We start from the raw sequence: 16,562 nt of genomic DNA, 5'->3' as shown, positions 1-16,562 counted from the left end.
CAAGCTCCTGTGAGATGCACAGGCTACTCAGAGCTTTGCAGAACTGGGCAGCTGTGGCAATATTGAACACAGGATGAACCTTCCTGCAGGAGCTGTGCATGGATATTTTTATTTTATTCACATTTTGGAGATAGATTCTATGAGCTGCCTTTAGACTCTTTGGGGTAGAGGACACCAGGACTGTTGGGGTGTCCTGGGAGGGTTGATGGATGCCATGAATTGCAGCAGTCCTAAGACATCACTCCAGCTCTACTGCACTCCTCAGGTGACCCAGTCTGGTTTTATTTCTCACTCTCAGAAGTTAAATCCTTCCAGGCATGGATTTCCAGAGCCCTTTGCTCCATTGTCTCCCCATCTCCCTTTACCTTGACAGTTCAGGCTCTATTGTCACATTTTTATTCTCAATAGCTCCAATGGCAGGTAACTAAAATGCCTCTTTGGCAGCTTCTTCCAAGTCCTGTGTTGGTGATTCTCCCAAAGGTGGAGGTCTGGCACAAATGGGAAAGGGCTGTGCTCTTCATCTCACCTGCATGTCCATCTTCCCTGGCAAGCCTGGCAGGGGCTCTCTCAGCAGAGACATCCCCACAGAGGAGCTTCTCTCTGAATCAGCACCCTCTGCCCCCAGGGCAGCTGCAGCTCTCCAGAAGTCTTGGTGCTGCAATGGCTTTGTGTCACTCTGCAGTGCCTAGGGACAGTAAATCTCACCACTTGTGCTCCCCCACTGCAGCCTCATGCCGTGCTCTTACAACAACTTATCCATCACTGCCTTCCCTCCTGCCCGATCCCCTGCTGAAAGCCTCTGGGAAGGAGATTTTCAACAGAGCCTCCCGTTCTCCTGGAAAGGCGTTGTTTGCTGTCTACCTGCTCTCCTCTGCCATTCTAAAAGCTTTTCTTCAGATGTCTGACTGTTTCTGCTTTTGTTAATTCTTTCCCACCAGGCTGGAGGGCAGTGACAGGGAAGGCAGCAGGATTTTCTTGGAAGGCAAGTTGAAAAGCTGTGCTCTGGCTGATGTTTAATGGTGCACATTGTGCTCATATGAACAGTGCTCATAAAAGTGCTCTGTGGCATTACAAAAGACAGCACCTGAGCCTTGTTACAAAGAGAGAACAGCAGTGCTTTAAGGGTTGCTGATCATCTGCATAAGACAAAGAGGCAGTTCAGAGAGTGACGTGTTATACCAGGATTTGGTAAATAATTGTATCCCCCTAGCATGTTGGAGCAGTGCCCCAGCTCACATGGTAACATTTATGAAGCTGGCTTATTGCTGATGGTAGTGCATTTTAAAATTGGTCTGGCCAGAAAAAGCAGCCTGTGAGGTGAGGTCAGGACTAGTAGGTAATTTCTAGTGGACACAGAGCATTGGTTGCAGGAGTCCTTCTGATTGCTGGCACTGAGTGCAGAGCCTGCATTGACTGACACATCTGGGAAAGCTGAATCTACTCTTTTTTTCCTATTTATTTCTCTTCTTGACTGATGGATGAGATTGTAGGGTTTATCCTAACAGTTATCCCCTTGATAAGCTTATTACAACTCCAGCAAACTCATGCAAAAAAATAGATTGCATAATGGAGGCTTTGCTGTCTGAAGCCAGCACAGTCTGAGCTGCCCAAACAAGGAAAGATTTCTGCCAGGCCCCACACAGTCTTGACCTGGGCATATCCCCCAGCTCTCTGCATGGCCTTGGGCAGGTTGTTTCACCTTTCTGCTCCCATTTCTTACCCTGTAAGCTGGAGGGAAGTGATGTCTCCCATGAGGGCTGTTGGGAGGATTCAGTGGATAATGAGCCACACTGTCCACAGGTACTGACGACTGCCAAAGCTGCTCAGAGTCATGCCCAGCGTCCACATGGGATGGGAAGGATGGGAAGTTGCTGGATGCATAGTAATTTGCTGCCTGTCCAAACCATAGACATCCCAAAGCTCACTGCAAACATTCCCACTTTCTCTTCCAAGTCCAAATTTGTATGTTTACTCTGAGATAAAAAAAACACACTACCATGTTTATTAATGACAGAAAGACTGGCAGAGTCCCCATTGCATGAAGCTTCCCTCTCACCGTGAGGAGGGACAAGACATGAGGAGAGGGCAAATATTCCAACAAGTTGCCCAGAGAAATGATAGAAGAGAGGCAGATACTGCAGTGATGAATGAAGGACAAGAGGCTCAGCTGAATGACAGCCACCTTTCGTAGCACTCTGCAAGGATACTGTTAAAAATGATCAAATCGGAAGCCAAATTTATAAGAGAATTTAGCAAAGATTTATTAGATCGTCAGCAAAACAGAATTTCGAAAAAAAACCAACCACCACAGCCAAGGCAGCGTCAACCCCGGGATCGGCGCTGGGTGAACCTGGATCAGACCAACAGTGTCAGAGCCTCCCCTGTGGTTCACCCCGACTGCTGCTTCTCGCAGCGAGCTTTTATATACAGTCTATTCTGCCTGCGGCAGAGATGACCCAATGTTCCTTTGTGTCCCTTCACATGCAGAACCGGGGCCATACATGTGCAGGGGTAGACAAAAGTCCGGTTCCAGGTGTCCAGATGATGTCAGAGCACTCAGGAGAAGTCAGTATTCACATGTAAAGGGTGGCACCGGTAGTAGATGCAATCTCCAATGAGCAGATCACTCTTGAGTGGCCCGGACATTCCAGGGAAGTCAGTGATAGTGGCCCAGGAAGGTTCCATTCATACATTAACCGGCTTGATATTATTTTAACGTTGTCCAGGAACTAATTGAATAAAAATAAGGCTCTGCTCCCGGACGGGGTGGTCAGAGACATAGCTTGGATTTTACAATATTTTATACATAAATATCATGAATTATCGCTACCATATACTACAATACCATCATGTGCCCTTTTCCCAAACCTTTAAAATATTGGTGACCAGCAGCAATGCAAAATGTCTCCTCCATAAAGGCATTAACAAGCTTTTTATGAACTTGAGTCCTCAGAGGCAGATTTATCTAAACAGCATCTTCATGGTGTCTGAGAACCAGAGATGCGTAGACAAATTTGAGGTAATTTAGAGAAGAGCAACACAAATGATTAAAAGACTGAAGGAACTGATGTGAGAAAAAAAAAGATTAAAAGATGTGAATATGCATGACTTGGCCTAATGACAGCTAAAGAGGGATAAATGTCTACAAGTGTTTGAAGCCCCAGGGAGGGGGTTTGCCTGGAAGGATGCATGGGAATAACAACAGTAAGGACCACTGGGTTGAATTTGAGACTTGGCAAATTAGTCTAACACAAAGCCCACCTGTAGGCTCTGTATCTGTCAGTGAGGGTAAGGAAAAGTGATGGAGAGAAGGAGAAGAGGATTTATGTCAAAAAAGCTACAAATGCCCATGAGCTATATTTTGGCAGTGATGGAGAGTGGCAGTTTGAAGGCAAGATGCTACAGAGGAGAAAGGGTTGGTGACTGTGAGAGAGCACATGGAAGATGCCTTATTTCTCAGGCACATTTTAAAGAGCCTCCATGCAGAAGAGCAGTTTGCTTCAGGAAAATGGAGAATCTGACAGGTAACAATGGCAATTCCAACTCTGCTCTGTGATGACAAGGAGGTAATGATAGAAGCTGATGGCCAATACCAGCATGTACAAATTACTTAGTTCATCATAAGAAATTAATTAATCAATCAATGTACTCAAGGGCATAAAGTTTCAGGAAAGAATGTTGGAATAAATATGAAAAAGGATGCTTCCAAGGGAGCCTAAGTGAATTAGGCACTAATGCTCTGTAACACTTCAATTAGGCTTCTTTGAAAAGCCCACACTATCCTGGTGCTTTGAAATCCATTTGTGGGAAGAGCAGACAAATACAGAAAGATGCCATAATGAAAGTACAAGAAGCTTCAATTTCTCTGAAAGTGAAAAATGCAAGGTTGAGCAGTAACCCCTGTGATTTCCTGGGGATGGGCTGCTCAAAGAGCTCCAATTTGAATGAAGCTTTTGCAGACACTCAGCTCCCATACGAGCTTACAGAGGGAGAAGAAAAGGCAGCAGCAGAATGGAATCAGTCCAGGAACATGCCCTTAGCTATATATTGGAGGAAGAAACTGCATTAAATAACAAAGAGAATACAGGTGACATAAGCAGCTCCCGAAATTCCCTCTCTACTGAACTTTTAAGTTTTTTTTAAAGGGATACCCTTGACAGAAAATCTGCAGAATTATTTCTCTGAAGTTAATTGGTTTGAGGAGCTCCCTTGTCTCTCAGTCTGATCAGTCTCTTCATTTGTGGCTTTTCCAACACATTTTTCTGTTTTTTACAAATCTTTCTTTGCTGTTGCTGAAGCAACGGCCTCACAAAGACCCACATCCTCAAGCAGCTCCTCACAAGTGCTCCCTTGCCTTGTGCTGCATGTGGCCCCAGCATTCAGGACCGACCTCCAGAAACAAAATCATTTTATATTCTAGTCAAAAAGCATTTTAGAGAGTTATGGCACATGGATTCACATGCCAGTGTATTGTAGGGACAGAGAAGTTTACTTGGTTCTATGAAGCTCCTGAGAAGCTGCAGCTGGTTTGTTTTTGGCAATGTGCATTTGAGGGGCATTGTTTGCTGTGTTTGAATAGGTGACTGCCCATAAGCAAAATAAACACCACTTACCCTTGGTATCATCATAGAGTTTAGTCAGCAAGCTAGAGAATGCATGGTAAGAGTGAGGCTTTTTTTAATCCTTATCAGGCACATTCCAAATATGATGGATCAGTGATTTATCTTCCTGTGCATTTAAAAGCCTCTCATCATATTACTTCTGGAAATACCAACCTGAGAGCTGCTTTGCAAACAGGAGAACAGGACAGCCGCTCGCTGGTGACATTACAGTGTTTAGTCAGCTGTGCTGCCATAAAGATGTCATGTTGAAACCTGATTGCAGGAAGACAGAGGGGCTGCTCTTTCCTTCTTGCTGGGCATGAGATTTATGCACATGGCACCCTGCCACCGAGCCACCAGCTGAACCCAATGCCTGCAAACCAGATTTTCTGCTGCATGTTTATCTCATGATATTAGGAGGCTGTTGGCTGACGTGCTACCAAGCCTTTGGGTTTAATCTGAAGGCAGCATTGCAATTCCAAGAAGTCAATGTGGGTGATTAGTAAGTACTCCAAGCGCAGCAGAAAGCTTAGTTGAGCTTGGATATGACCTTGGGTGTAGGAATGTGCAGGAGTTTGCTGAAACACAGTGTGTCTTTGTAATACCCACGGGTTAAATATATCGAAGCAAGTCCCTTCATTAGCAAGTAGCAGGGCAGCACTGGGAAAATCTAGCAAAAAAATACTTATTTCGGAGAATGGCAAAGCAGTGTACCAACAGCTTTGGCTTCCACAAATCAGCCAGTTCCCTGTTGGGCTTGCATTTGGCAACTCAGAGATGGCAGTATTTTGAATATCAGGTGGGGTGAGCTGTGGGGTAAGCCTGGTTTGGGCTGGAGATGGTGATAGGGAGGGACCACTCATGTTGCCTTTCCAGCATGCCAGCTTGAAAGGTCACTATGCCATATCCCCAGCTGTCACCATTGGCAAGGCCCACTGGGCAGTTTGTTACCTGACCACAACCAGGTATTTTTTATTTACCATGTGCAGTCCTCATTTGAAGGAATCTAATGCACTGGGGACTTGGTTCTGCTTCAGATCTGCCTCTGATGGCTTCCTCCATCCAGGGATGTTCTTGCTCTCACACTGGGACATTGCACAGCATAAGGGAGTCTGGACAGAGGATTCCTATGAGACAACACAAGTCTCCTTCAATGAGAATCATATCTATTCCTGTTTCATAATGTTTTGAAAACTATTTCAATTATGCATAAAGGGCTGAAACAGCAGCCCTTTTCTTGGAGCAAAACCCTATAGTAATGTGGGTAATCTACCTTGTGTATTTGTATTTCTAGCTGAAGCCTGTTTCTCTAGGCAGAAAGTACAAAGGGACCTTTGTAGGGAGAACAGTAAACTGGAGAGACAGATGAAATATAGGGCATAAGGGAAACATTATTTTGACGTCTTTAGGCATTATTTCAATAATGTTAAAAATCTTGAGAGCTTTCCAGTGGAGCATTTAAGGAGCAGGAAATATGACTCTGTAGCCGTAGACATACTTCCTTTAAAATCTAACTGTGTACTGTTGTGGCCCAAGTCTGTGCAGTAAATGAGAGTCCTTTTAGGAAATACTTTTGAGGATTTTACTGGATTAGAGATTTGAGAATAAAAAGATTATTTTTAATGTGATAGTGAAGTGGGTTTTGTAACTGAAACTGAAGATGCCAGAACAAAGCCCACTTGCAAGCAAGCATTCATAATACTGATGTAATCAGTAGGGAAGAAATGTCATAAAAAGTTTAACAAAGTAAATATTCTCACTCAAACTACTAGTCAGGAATTTAAAAAAGCATTAGAGGCTTTTGTTGTCTCATTTGCTGAAGCACTGGCCTGCCTGATGAGATGGGAGTAACTAGTATGTGAACAGATTATTAGGGAAAGGCTTGAAAGGGTCAGCCTCAAGGTATAGCTGGTCATGTTGATCACATATTCCTCAGAGTCAACACTGACCCAGTGGTAGCACTTAGGCTTCCTCATAGCCTGATCACAACCTTCTAAACACACCCAGGACAAATGGACACAAAAATTCCCCCCAGAGGGTAGAATTAATGCCCTCCAATTTGGATTGACATATGGCTGTAGACATCTTAGTGTGTTGTGGTGTGAGGCATGGTCTGAGGAACACAATCCATTTCCCAGGAGCTGATGGCTCACAGTTCTGGCCTAGAAGGGGACATTGATAATCTCTGCTTCCCCTGGTGCTCAGTGCATCCTCTCAGCTTACGTTGCCCTGGGGACTGTTAAGTGTGTTGACTAAATCTCTCTTAATTATAACATGAGTTTACACGTGTCTGGCTGACAAGTAAATACTTGGCTTGTATGAACCCATTTAGGTGTCTGAATCTAGAGCTGAATCTCTCCCTGGAAATGTTTAGTTAATTAGGGAAAGATAAGATCTCTTAAGATTTTTCCCTCCCTGTTTCATATGAAATACACTTGTGATTACAGATTGGTTGAAGGTCCTGCTTTCTGTTCAGGATCACTGAAATATGTACCTTGAAGCAGGACAGATAGCATCTCTTAGAAGCCTCTGCTCACCTGTGTCCCCAGTGACTGTCCACAAAGACTTTGCTCATGTGGCAGCAGGGCTCTGGCTCCTGCAGAATGACCCTGGCCATGCACAGGGTATCTGGCAGCATCACTCAGCAAGGACTTTATGGATGAGATCCTCTGCTGGGGCAAAACCTGAGCAGTTCCCTTTGCCCAACAGGAGCTACAGTGAGGTTCATTCAGATCACCTAAAAAACAGTCCTGATGGTGTTCAAAAACTTCCCTAGCATTTTAAACAATAAATATTTAATTTTTTGCATAATGGTGTCCATTCTCAAAGAGCCTGATGCATGGTCCTACATGTTTATGAGTTAGTAACTCCTAATTTTATGCCCATAAGGGGTATTAATATTGTCTCCTTCACCCTGACATGTAATGCAGGCTATAGAGTAGTTGTAAGTGATTCCCAACAAAGACCTGAGAAATATTTCTACTTGTCTAGTCAGCACCTGCAGCCAAGCAGGGAGAAGCAAACATTCCCAGGGTTACAGGCACAAACCATGACTCCAGCAACCCGAGGTGGATGAATTTGGCTTTGTGCCCTGTGCATGTATTCTGCTGCTTTAGTCATAACTGGTAACATCAGTAGGTGCAGTAGATATTTCATAGCTGTATAAGGCACAACGGAAAGACAAGAGAGAATGGAGAGCAAATAACAGATGGTAAGGAGGTTGAAATGCTTTATGGTGCTTATTCCAGTCTTAAATGAAAAGGATAATAGTAACAGGATATTTAGTACAATCATAGCTAACAGAGCTGGGAAGTCTTCACAAGGGAGAATCCAAAAGAAAAAGGCTGCTGATTGCCTAAATCACTTGAATATTCTTAAATCAGTGAGGCTAAATGAAATTCACCCTTATCTATAGTGCTTAAAAAAACTGGTGCGAAAAGAGGTTGCTTTATAAAAGCTTCTCCTGTCTTGTGAAGATGCTGCCATGGTTCATACTCCTTAAATCTCTTGGTGAAAAACACTGCAATTCTATGTACCCTTAATGCTCTCAGCACCAAGCCTGAGTCGTGGCTGTGTGTGGTCCTGTACACACAGACACACACACAGAGCCAGCTTTCTGTAGCTGTTTGAGCAAAGGGAAGAATAAGAGTGAAAAGTGACATTGGTTTTGATATGTGACATCAGCTTTCTAGCTGATGAAAGGGAGCAGCATGTTCTAATTATTATTCCCCTTCAAAATAAGCCACGAGCTCAGACAAAAGAGGAGAGAAAGGAGCGGGGGGGGGAATCCAGGAGAGAAACAGAATCACATTTTCTCACTTATCTAATTAAAGCAAGGTGGGCGAGCGAGAGGGAGAGCTCGCTGTGCTCAGGGAGCAGCGCTGCCCCATTTATTCAGGGAAAGGTGGGAAATGGAGGCAGTAACTCCACTGGGCCCATGGGAATCATCCCATCCCTGACAGAAAGGAGCTGTTCTCCCCATGCAAATTGGCAGTCAGCTTTTGGACCTGGTGGTGAGTGGAACACCATGTCCCCATGTAGTGGCACACCCGTCTGTGCTGGTGTTTGGTATCGCTTTATGTTGTGGCTGCTTCCAGTGCAAACCAGCCTTGGGACTGTCAGGGGTGGCTCTGGCATGTCCCACTGCACCAAGGGAAGGTGCTGGCTCCTGTGTACACTCCATACATTTTACAACTTTATTTAAACTGCCTTTAGCAGCTTGTACTGCTTCCTGAGCAGCCTGTAGTGGGAATTAGCCTCCCCCGTGGGATTGTCTCGCCCACTGGCAGCGTACCCTCTCTCCGCATTATTCCCCTGTCCCGATGCCACGTTTCGTTTTGGCTCCCATGTAAGGTTAAACGCCTCCAACCTTCTTAAAAGAAGCGCTTCCTGAAGTCAGAGATTTGCCACCCACTGCCATATGTCCACTGCTTCCTCTCTTAGGTAATGACATTAAGATATCTGCAGCCAAGTGCCTGACATTTGTGGCTCTGGGGAAGGAGCAACCATTGTACCTCCTAGAAAGCACCTCAGAAATGGATTTCAGCAAGGGAGGAGTGTATTCTTTTATGTTTTGAGGTTGATGAAGTGATCTCAAGGCCTACTTGGCTCTGTGCCACACTACAGGTAGTAGCAAGTAGTCAGGAATGAACTGCTCACAGGGGTTTTTTTTCCCCTGAAGAGAAGCACTGTCACTTTTCCATCCATTTTATATCACCAAACAACTTTTTTATCCCCAAACAATTGCGGAGTGGCCAGGCTTCAAGTCTTTAAGCTGTACCTAAAATTGTCAGCTCTAGTGTTGAGGAGAGCTGATAAGCTGGGGACTGGGAGTCAGCCTGACACCCTTCATCTCCTCTGGGCCACAGATCTGCAGGCACATTTGGAGCTCAGCTGTTGCAACCCCATAGGTTGTTGCATTTTTGCTTTGGCAGAACTTGTACCATGGTGATGTAGCTCTCCAGTAGGAGAGCAGTGTGAATTTGGAGGAGACATCCTCTGTTTTTCTTCTAAATTTAAGCCTGCTTCTTCAGTTTGGATGGGGAAAGGGAAGGCCCTGGAAGCCCTCACAGGTGTCACTGCATCCTCCACCTGCTTGGCCAGCCCATTACCCAGTTCAGGCCATATCCCTACCCTCCCTTCTCACTATGCCCCTGCTCCATTCCCATCCCTGCTCCTGCTCCTGTTCCTGCTGTGACTTGGCTCTCACACACTGCAGGTACAGGCATGCTGCTGAAAAAGAAAGTAAGAGCCAAGTGGCTTCTGGAAGACCAGAGGCATCTGCAGGCCAGCAGATGCTGCTGGCGCCCAGAGTTTCTTGGGACCAGCACGGACCTCAGGAATATTTATTTGCATCCTGGCCTCAATCCCAGTTGGGATCTTTGGATGCTGCTGCTGTATGAATATTTATTGCAACAGATTATTATCTTTTCTTGCTGCTCACCCTTAGTTTGCATCCTGTTTGTCTGCCTTGTTTCTGGAGTTGTATGTTTCCCCATTCCTCTGCTTTTCACTATATTCTCATGCAGTGTTGTGACATACCCAACTATATATAAAAAGAATAATCTGGAGATGGACTCCTGCTTTTTCGATTGCAGTTTTCTCTCTTGGGGTTTTGTTGTCCTTTAAGCCGTGTTTGGTGACAGACAGCTTCATTTGCTCAGATGTACTTTACCCTCTGAGGTTTAATGTATTTGTTTAGGAGATAAAACTTATTGTCAGTATTTCTATAGCACCCTCTGGAGTCAGACTTCCCTAAAAGCTAGAGCTACATAATTTGTTTCACCAACAAATAAACTCTACTAATTGAAAGATTTTTAGCAATTGGTTGACATCATTCAGGCTCTACCATAGTTGTTGAAATCTACCCTATTAACTGATTTCTGTTTCACATTTATAGTGCCAGAAAAGACTTGTTTGGGGGTTTTATTACAGTGCAACAACCACACTCACATTTCAAGGTTAATTCAGATAACTCAAATGCTCACTCCTTGTCTCCATTGTTTCCAGTTCATAAGTTGTTCCATTCAGCCTGAGTTCAGAATGAGTTTTTATTTCCAAAAATTCCTCCACGCAGTGCTGTATAAAAGGAGTTGCCACTTTTTGAAGATTATTTTTAGTTTCTGGGACCAAACCCAGCCTGGGCCAGGGAGCTCTGAGGGCTGCATTGTCTCTGTCCCACTCATTCACTAGGCAGGGCTTGTATGCAACATCCATGACAAGTGTGTTTCCATGCTGGATGACAGCGGCTGGTTTACAGGCAAGGAAGTGGAGATGCCAAGTGGCTGAACTCTGACTTGAAGGCTGCATGTGTTATTATTTGCCCCCCTCACAGTATGCTGCGGAGCTGCTGGCAGTGGTGAGGCTCCCCTTCATCCATCCCAGCTATCTGCTGAATGTTGTTGACAATGAGGAGTTGATAAAGTCCTCAGAGGCTTGCCGGGACCTGGTGAACGAAGCCAAGCGCTATCACATGCTGCCACACGCCCGCCAGGAGATGCAGACACCGAGGACCCGGCCCAGGCTCTCTGCAGGTAAAGCAAAACTTCCTTCAACCACAGCAACCCACTGGTTCCACATTTCCTGGACATGCCCTGGGACAGGGCACGTACCTTGGCTCCTTCCCAGAATCTGCTGATATTTCTATCTCAGTTTTCCATTGTTACTTTCCTTCAGAATTTAGGAGCCTCTCCTAATAGGTGGACATGGGTGTTCAGATATATGGTTCTGAACTGGGATTTAAAAGGAGCCTAAATTTGAGGAATTATTGTCTTTGACAGAGACTGTAACGTTCCTCTGTTATCCTGAAAATAAGCCCTTTTCCCTTTTGCCTCAGTTTCTCTAGTTGTAGAAATAGGTGAAAATTTTGATATTTTGCCATGGAGCCTCTTGTGGGGAGCATCTGTCTGATCTTCATCAAACACCTTCATTTTCACAGCCCTTTGTAAGTATAATATTTTATATGGTGAGGCTGGTGTAAATATGTTAATTTTATACTGATGAGTACTAGATCAGACTGTTTAATGCCTCCAGAACAAATGGATCACACATAACATACTCCCTTTTAAAAGCACAGCAGCTGTGAAAAACTGACTCTTCTTAAAAAGTTTCACACCCATTTTTCCTTTATGGAAAAACCCTAAGTGCCCACCTTGCCAGCTGAGCCCAAATCATGGTGAAGTGAGAAATGTCCTAAATATTCGCTGAACAGAGAATGCAGATGCCACATAGGAAAACTGCATCCAAGAAGGAGTCTGATGAAGCAGGTGAATTGTTTTAACATGCTGCCTGTACTTCTGCCTCCCATAAGTACAACAGAAAGCCAGACAAAACTTTCTGTCACTGCCACTGATGCTAATGTGGCACGGAGATGGCATATCAAACAACGGCATTTGCAGCTTCAGGAGGCTGCCTCATCAAGGCACCTTTCAGAAGGACGAAGTGTAGAGGACTTTCAATAACAATCTACCCTAAAAAGTCTTTCATTGAGAACGACTAATGGTGTGATGTTTGAAGGGATTTTTGAAAAGTGCTTATTTTATGTATATAAAATTGTAGGTGTAATGTGATCCATTTCCAGAAGCTTGTTGATGAGGGAAAAGTGATTCTCTCAGGGTAAAGGAGGGTGATTATAGTTTTTTAGGTCAGAGTCTAATTATATAGAATCATGTTATTTTGCATATCAACAGCATTCATGGAGGCACAAAGGATCTCTAAACACCCTTTGTGGACTCGCTGCTGCATGTCACATGCCCTCTCGAGGTCATTGATTATAATCAAGTTATGTCTTGCACAGGTGATTAGATTTTCTGGTACGGCGCAAAAATAATGATCTCTTGTTACTGAGAAATATTTATTTTAAACTGTACAGCACTTTATCTCAATAACTTTTAAGAGAGTAACCTTGCTTGAATGACACAAATATATTTTTTGAAAATGCTAATGAAGAGTGACGATAATGCATTACTCTGCAGATGCATTTCTCTCCACTGCTGCTCCTAATCCCTCTCGCTGGCAGTTTCACTCCTGCCCCTCACCTGTGCACACTTGTCTGTGGGCTGGGAACTGTAACACATCTCAGCAATGGCTCCAGGCAGGAGACAGCTCCTGAAATGGTGATGCCTTCCAGCTTGTGGCCTCCTGGTCCTTCTTCAGAGCCTACCTCTCCTGGCAGCACATTGCACAGGGGCTTCCAATTGCTGCAAAAGGGTTTTTAGCACTTCAGCTAAATGCCAAGTGCAAACCATCCCCCACACCTGACTCTTGGATGGAGTCAGAAAACATCCCAGGGTTATACTGTGACCCATCTCTGTGGGAATGAGTCTGGAGAGGAGTTTGGAGTAACACAGAGATCAGATATGACTCAGCTCTGGCTGTGAAGTGGGAATAAAACCTCAGAGATGTGGACTTGAAAGTTTTGCATGAACAGGCAGTTTGGCTTGCTGGACACCTTGCATGTAATGGGCTTGGGGGAGCTCTTCCATCACAGAAAGCTCAGTAAATAACTATATTAAGGCAGGGGCCATCTTTGTCATGTTTCCTAGCACCTGGTAGACCAGGACCATGATCTGTGACTTGAGCACATGTTTTCTGGGTCTGGAAAATGTGCTTTCCGTGGGGAAAAGCAAAAAAAAAAAAAACAAAACAAACAACCAACCAACCAAAGAAAGCCCCCAACAAATAAAAAATAACCCACCAGAAAATTATATATTAATAAACTGCATGCAGAAAGAATATCAGGATGAAGATCCAAAACCATTGCTTCACTTTCTCCAGACATTAGCTTTTAATGTGAGAAGACTTTATTTAGGTTAAAGTACAAACATGCTTTTGCTGGATAATGACCAAGCTCCAAAGCTATCACAATCCTTGACAAAATGCCCATTTTCTTCAATGGAAGAGAAATTTGCTACCTGCAAGTCTCACTCACAGACTGTTGAAATGAATGGACATCTTTACATGGAACTGCCTTTTTATTTCTTTCCCCCCCACAAGTTTTGCCCAGATGGCATTCTCCCTCCCTAGTTCTCCCAAGAGTGTTCATAGTGTCATTCCTCACCCACTGCTCCCCCTACACACACATTCCTGTTTTTTCTCACCCTTCGTGGTTTGATTGCAGACTCTAAAACAGATTTATATACGATACATTAAAATTTCCCTGACTGATGAGTATTTTTGGATGGGTTCCTGGTTGAGAGATGCCACTTTTTTATAATACTGTTTTTCTTCCTTGAATCCTAGGAGTAGCCGAGGTAATAGTCTTAGTTGGGGGTCGCCAGATGATTGGCATGAACCAACGTGCTCTAACAGCAGTCACCTGCTTAAATCCTCAAAACAACAAGTGGTACCCATTGGCCAGCCTGCCCTTCTATGACCGAGAGTTTTTCAGCGTGGTCAGCGCTGGAGATAACATCTATCTCTCAGGTAAGCAGCAGATTCCATAGAAACAGAACCACAGAAGGGTTTGGATTCAAAAGGACCTTTAAAGGTCACCTAATGCAACCCCTCCATGCCATGGGCAGGGGGCACCTTCCACTAGCCCAGGTTGCTCCAAGCCCCATCCAATTTGGCCTTGAACAGGGATGGGACAGCCACCGCTTCTCTGGGCAACCTGGGCCAGGGCCTCACCACCCTCAATATAAGAAATTTCTTTCATATGTCCAATCTAAATCTCCCTTCTTTCAGTTTAAAACTCTTATATCTGATCCTGTCACTACAGGCCATGATAAAAAGCCTCTTTCAATCTTTCTTATAAGCTCCCTTTAAGTATTGAAAGGTCACCATAAGGTCTCCCCAGACCTTTCTTTTCTCCAGGATGAACAACCTCAGCCTGTCAGCACAGGAGAGGTGCTCCAGCCCTCTGACTATTTTCACACCCCATCCTTGGACTCAGTTTAACAGGTCCATGTCCTTCTTGTGTGGGGACTCCAGAGCTGAACACTGTACTCAAGGTGGGGTCTCACAAGAGCAGAGCAGAGCGGGGAAACCCACCTCCTCAACCAGCTGGTCCTGCTGCTTTTGCTGCAGCCCAGGATACGCTGACTCTCTGGGCTGTAAGTGCACTTTGCTGGGTCATTTCCTACTTTTTGTCCACCAGTATCCCCCAGTCCTCTTCTAGAGGGCTGTTCTCAATCCATTCACCCCCCAGATTTACTGGGCTGGGAGAAAAGTTACAATACAGGCAGCCCATACGAAGCAGGACCTGACGGAGTTTTACCCAGCTGCTCCTGGGGAGGGGAAAAAAAAAAGGTAGGAATAATGCTGGGAGAGAGGGATTTCCCTGCTTTTATCATTCTCCATGTCTCTGCAGTGTTAACTTACTCTCAGAGCAGTCAACAACAATATTTTACAGTTGCAATGTGAAGAAAATAGGTCTGACAACCATCAAGCATGCAAAGAGGTTTCACTGCCATAGAAACACAATTTAAAATACTCTCTGTAGTTGAATCTAAATGGTAGGTTATGGAATTTGAGACAGACAGACTGAACTGCTGAATATGTGACCTACACTTAAAGTATTTGCTTACAGGAGCATTCATGTTTTGTACTTGTTGAAACTTCTCTTCTGACAGTAGTCACTAGCCCTATAATCTTCTTAGTTTTGGTGAAACTGAGACCACGCTCCTTAAAAGGCCTTAACTCCCAAAGTATCTGACAGCACCATGCTCTGAGCATCACAGTATCTGGATTTTTGCAGTCTGTTGGTACCTCTGCTTGGCTAGAGGGGGAAAAGCAATTCCACCAGACAATGCAAGAATGCTCTGATGGCAGCTGAGTGAGGGCTGCATGATTAGAAGAGGAGGCTGGGCAGGGAGGTGCGGATGTGTGTGATCCGAGGATGTCGTTGGGAGCACAGATGCACCTGGCATCTGTACCAGTAAGGGGTTACAGCTGTTGCCTTTCCCTTGCTGAGCTCTCTCAGTACATTTTCTGCAGTAAATTGCTGCCTGTGGTGTTAAATTCCATTAATACTGCATAGAGACCCTAAGAATTGATTGGAAATTATTTCTTGATGTTTTTTTCCCCATGCTTGTTTGCCCATGCTTGAGAACAGCTAGAGCAAAAGTCTTCTGGGGAGGCTTTTGTCAGATGCTGGCTTTTAGTTATTCTTAGCTGAGGTGCTTTCCAATATGTACAGCCATTTTAGGCTGTGCCATACCTAGTAACAAAAGCTTAGAATCCTAATTTTAAAGCTCATTTCAGCTCTTTCCCTTGAATCTGGATGAGTGACTGGATGGTATTTGGTGGCTGCAATCAGGAGAGCTGGAAATGCAGCTAAGAGTCAGTTGATATTTTGCTTTGCTCAGATGTAGAAGACAGAGGAAAAATGTGAAGGGGAGCCAACAGAAGTGAGAATGGCCTGCTGCAAGCTCCAAGAACTGGACTTTGCACTGCATAGCATAGGTTTGGAGAGCAAAATACCAAGGAGGAAGTCTGGTTTTCTCATTAAACCATGGAACTGTGTCTAGTTCATTTTCCTGGCTTGACCATTGACTCTGAGTGTGGTCCCAAACAAATCATTTCACCTCTTTTTGCTTCAAAACAGGATAGTAAGACACCCACTAAGTGGCTACCTTGGAAGCTTCAAGCAGAAGTTAAAAAGTGATCAATATAAATGTTTCATGAGATCATCTTGAACTGTTTTACAGGAGTGGTACAGCTGGTTCTGTCTTTTATCTGCAAATGAAAATAAATAAGAAATTTGCCCCAAAAATTAGAAATTAAGCCTACAGTCCAAGCACTGACTTTATTGTGCCCATATATGTGCTGCTTCAATCCATCACTGTATTAAGCATTTTAGGTTTCAGGCTGGCCTATGTCTCACAACCCAAGATACTCTCAGCCTCCTGACACCTTCTTGCAAGTGTTGCAGTAATTTAATAGACTGGAAGTTATTTATGAACACTGAGAAGGGTCTATCCCCTTATGTATGTGTCCCTCGTAGTCTGACATCTTGATTTC

At 44.3% G+C, this 16,562-nt stretch overlaps 1 protein-coding gene across 2 annotated transcripts in view; it reads left to right on the top strand.

Annotated features, from left to right (window-relative positions):
* The window catches only part of KLHL29 (kelch like family member 29), a 389,461-nt gene that overhangs the window by 341,701 nt on the left and 31,198 nt on the right, over nucleotides 1-16,562 (top strand). For both annotated transcript variants that reach the window (XM_066547162.1, XM_066547161.1), the window contains 2 exons: nucleotides 10,936-11,134; nucleotides 13,842-14,024. In XM_066547162.1, the coding sequence (XP_066403259.1) occupies nucleotides 10,936-11,134; nucleotides 13,842-14,024 (382 nt within the window). The remainder of the gene's footprint in view (nucleotides 1-10,935; nucleotides 11,135-13,841; nucleotides 14,025-16,562) is intronic.

Source organism: Molothrus aeneus, chromosome 3, assembly GCF_037042795.1.
Source record: "Molothrus aeneus isolate 106 chromosome 3, BPBGC_Maene_1.0, whole genome shotgun sequence".
NCBI classification, from domain to species: Eukaryota; Metazoa; Chordata; class Aves; order Passeriformes; family Icteridae; genus Molothrus; species Molothrus aeneus.
This window is presented reverse-complemented; position numbering and strand designations above follow the sequence as displayed.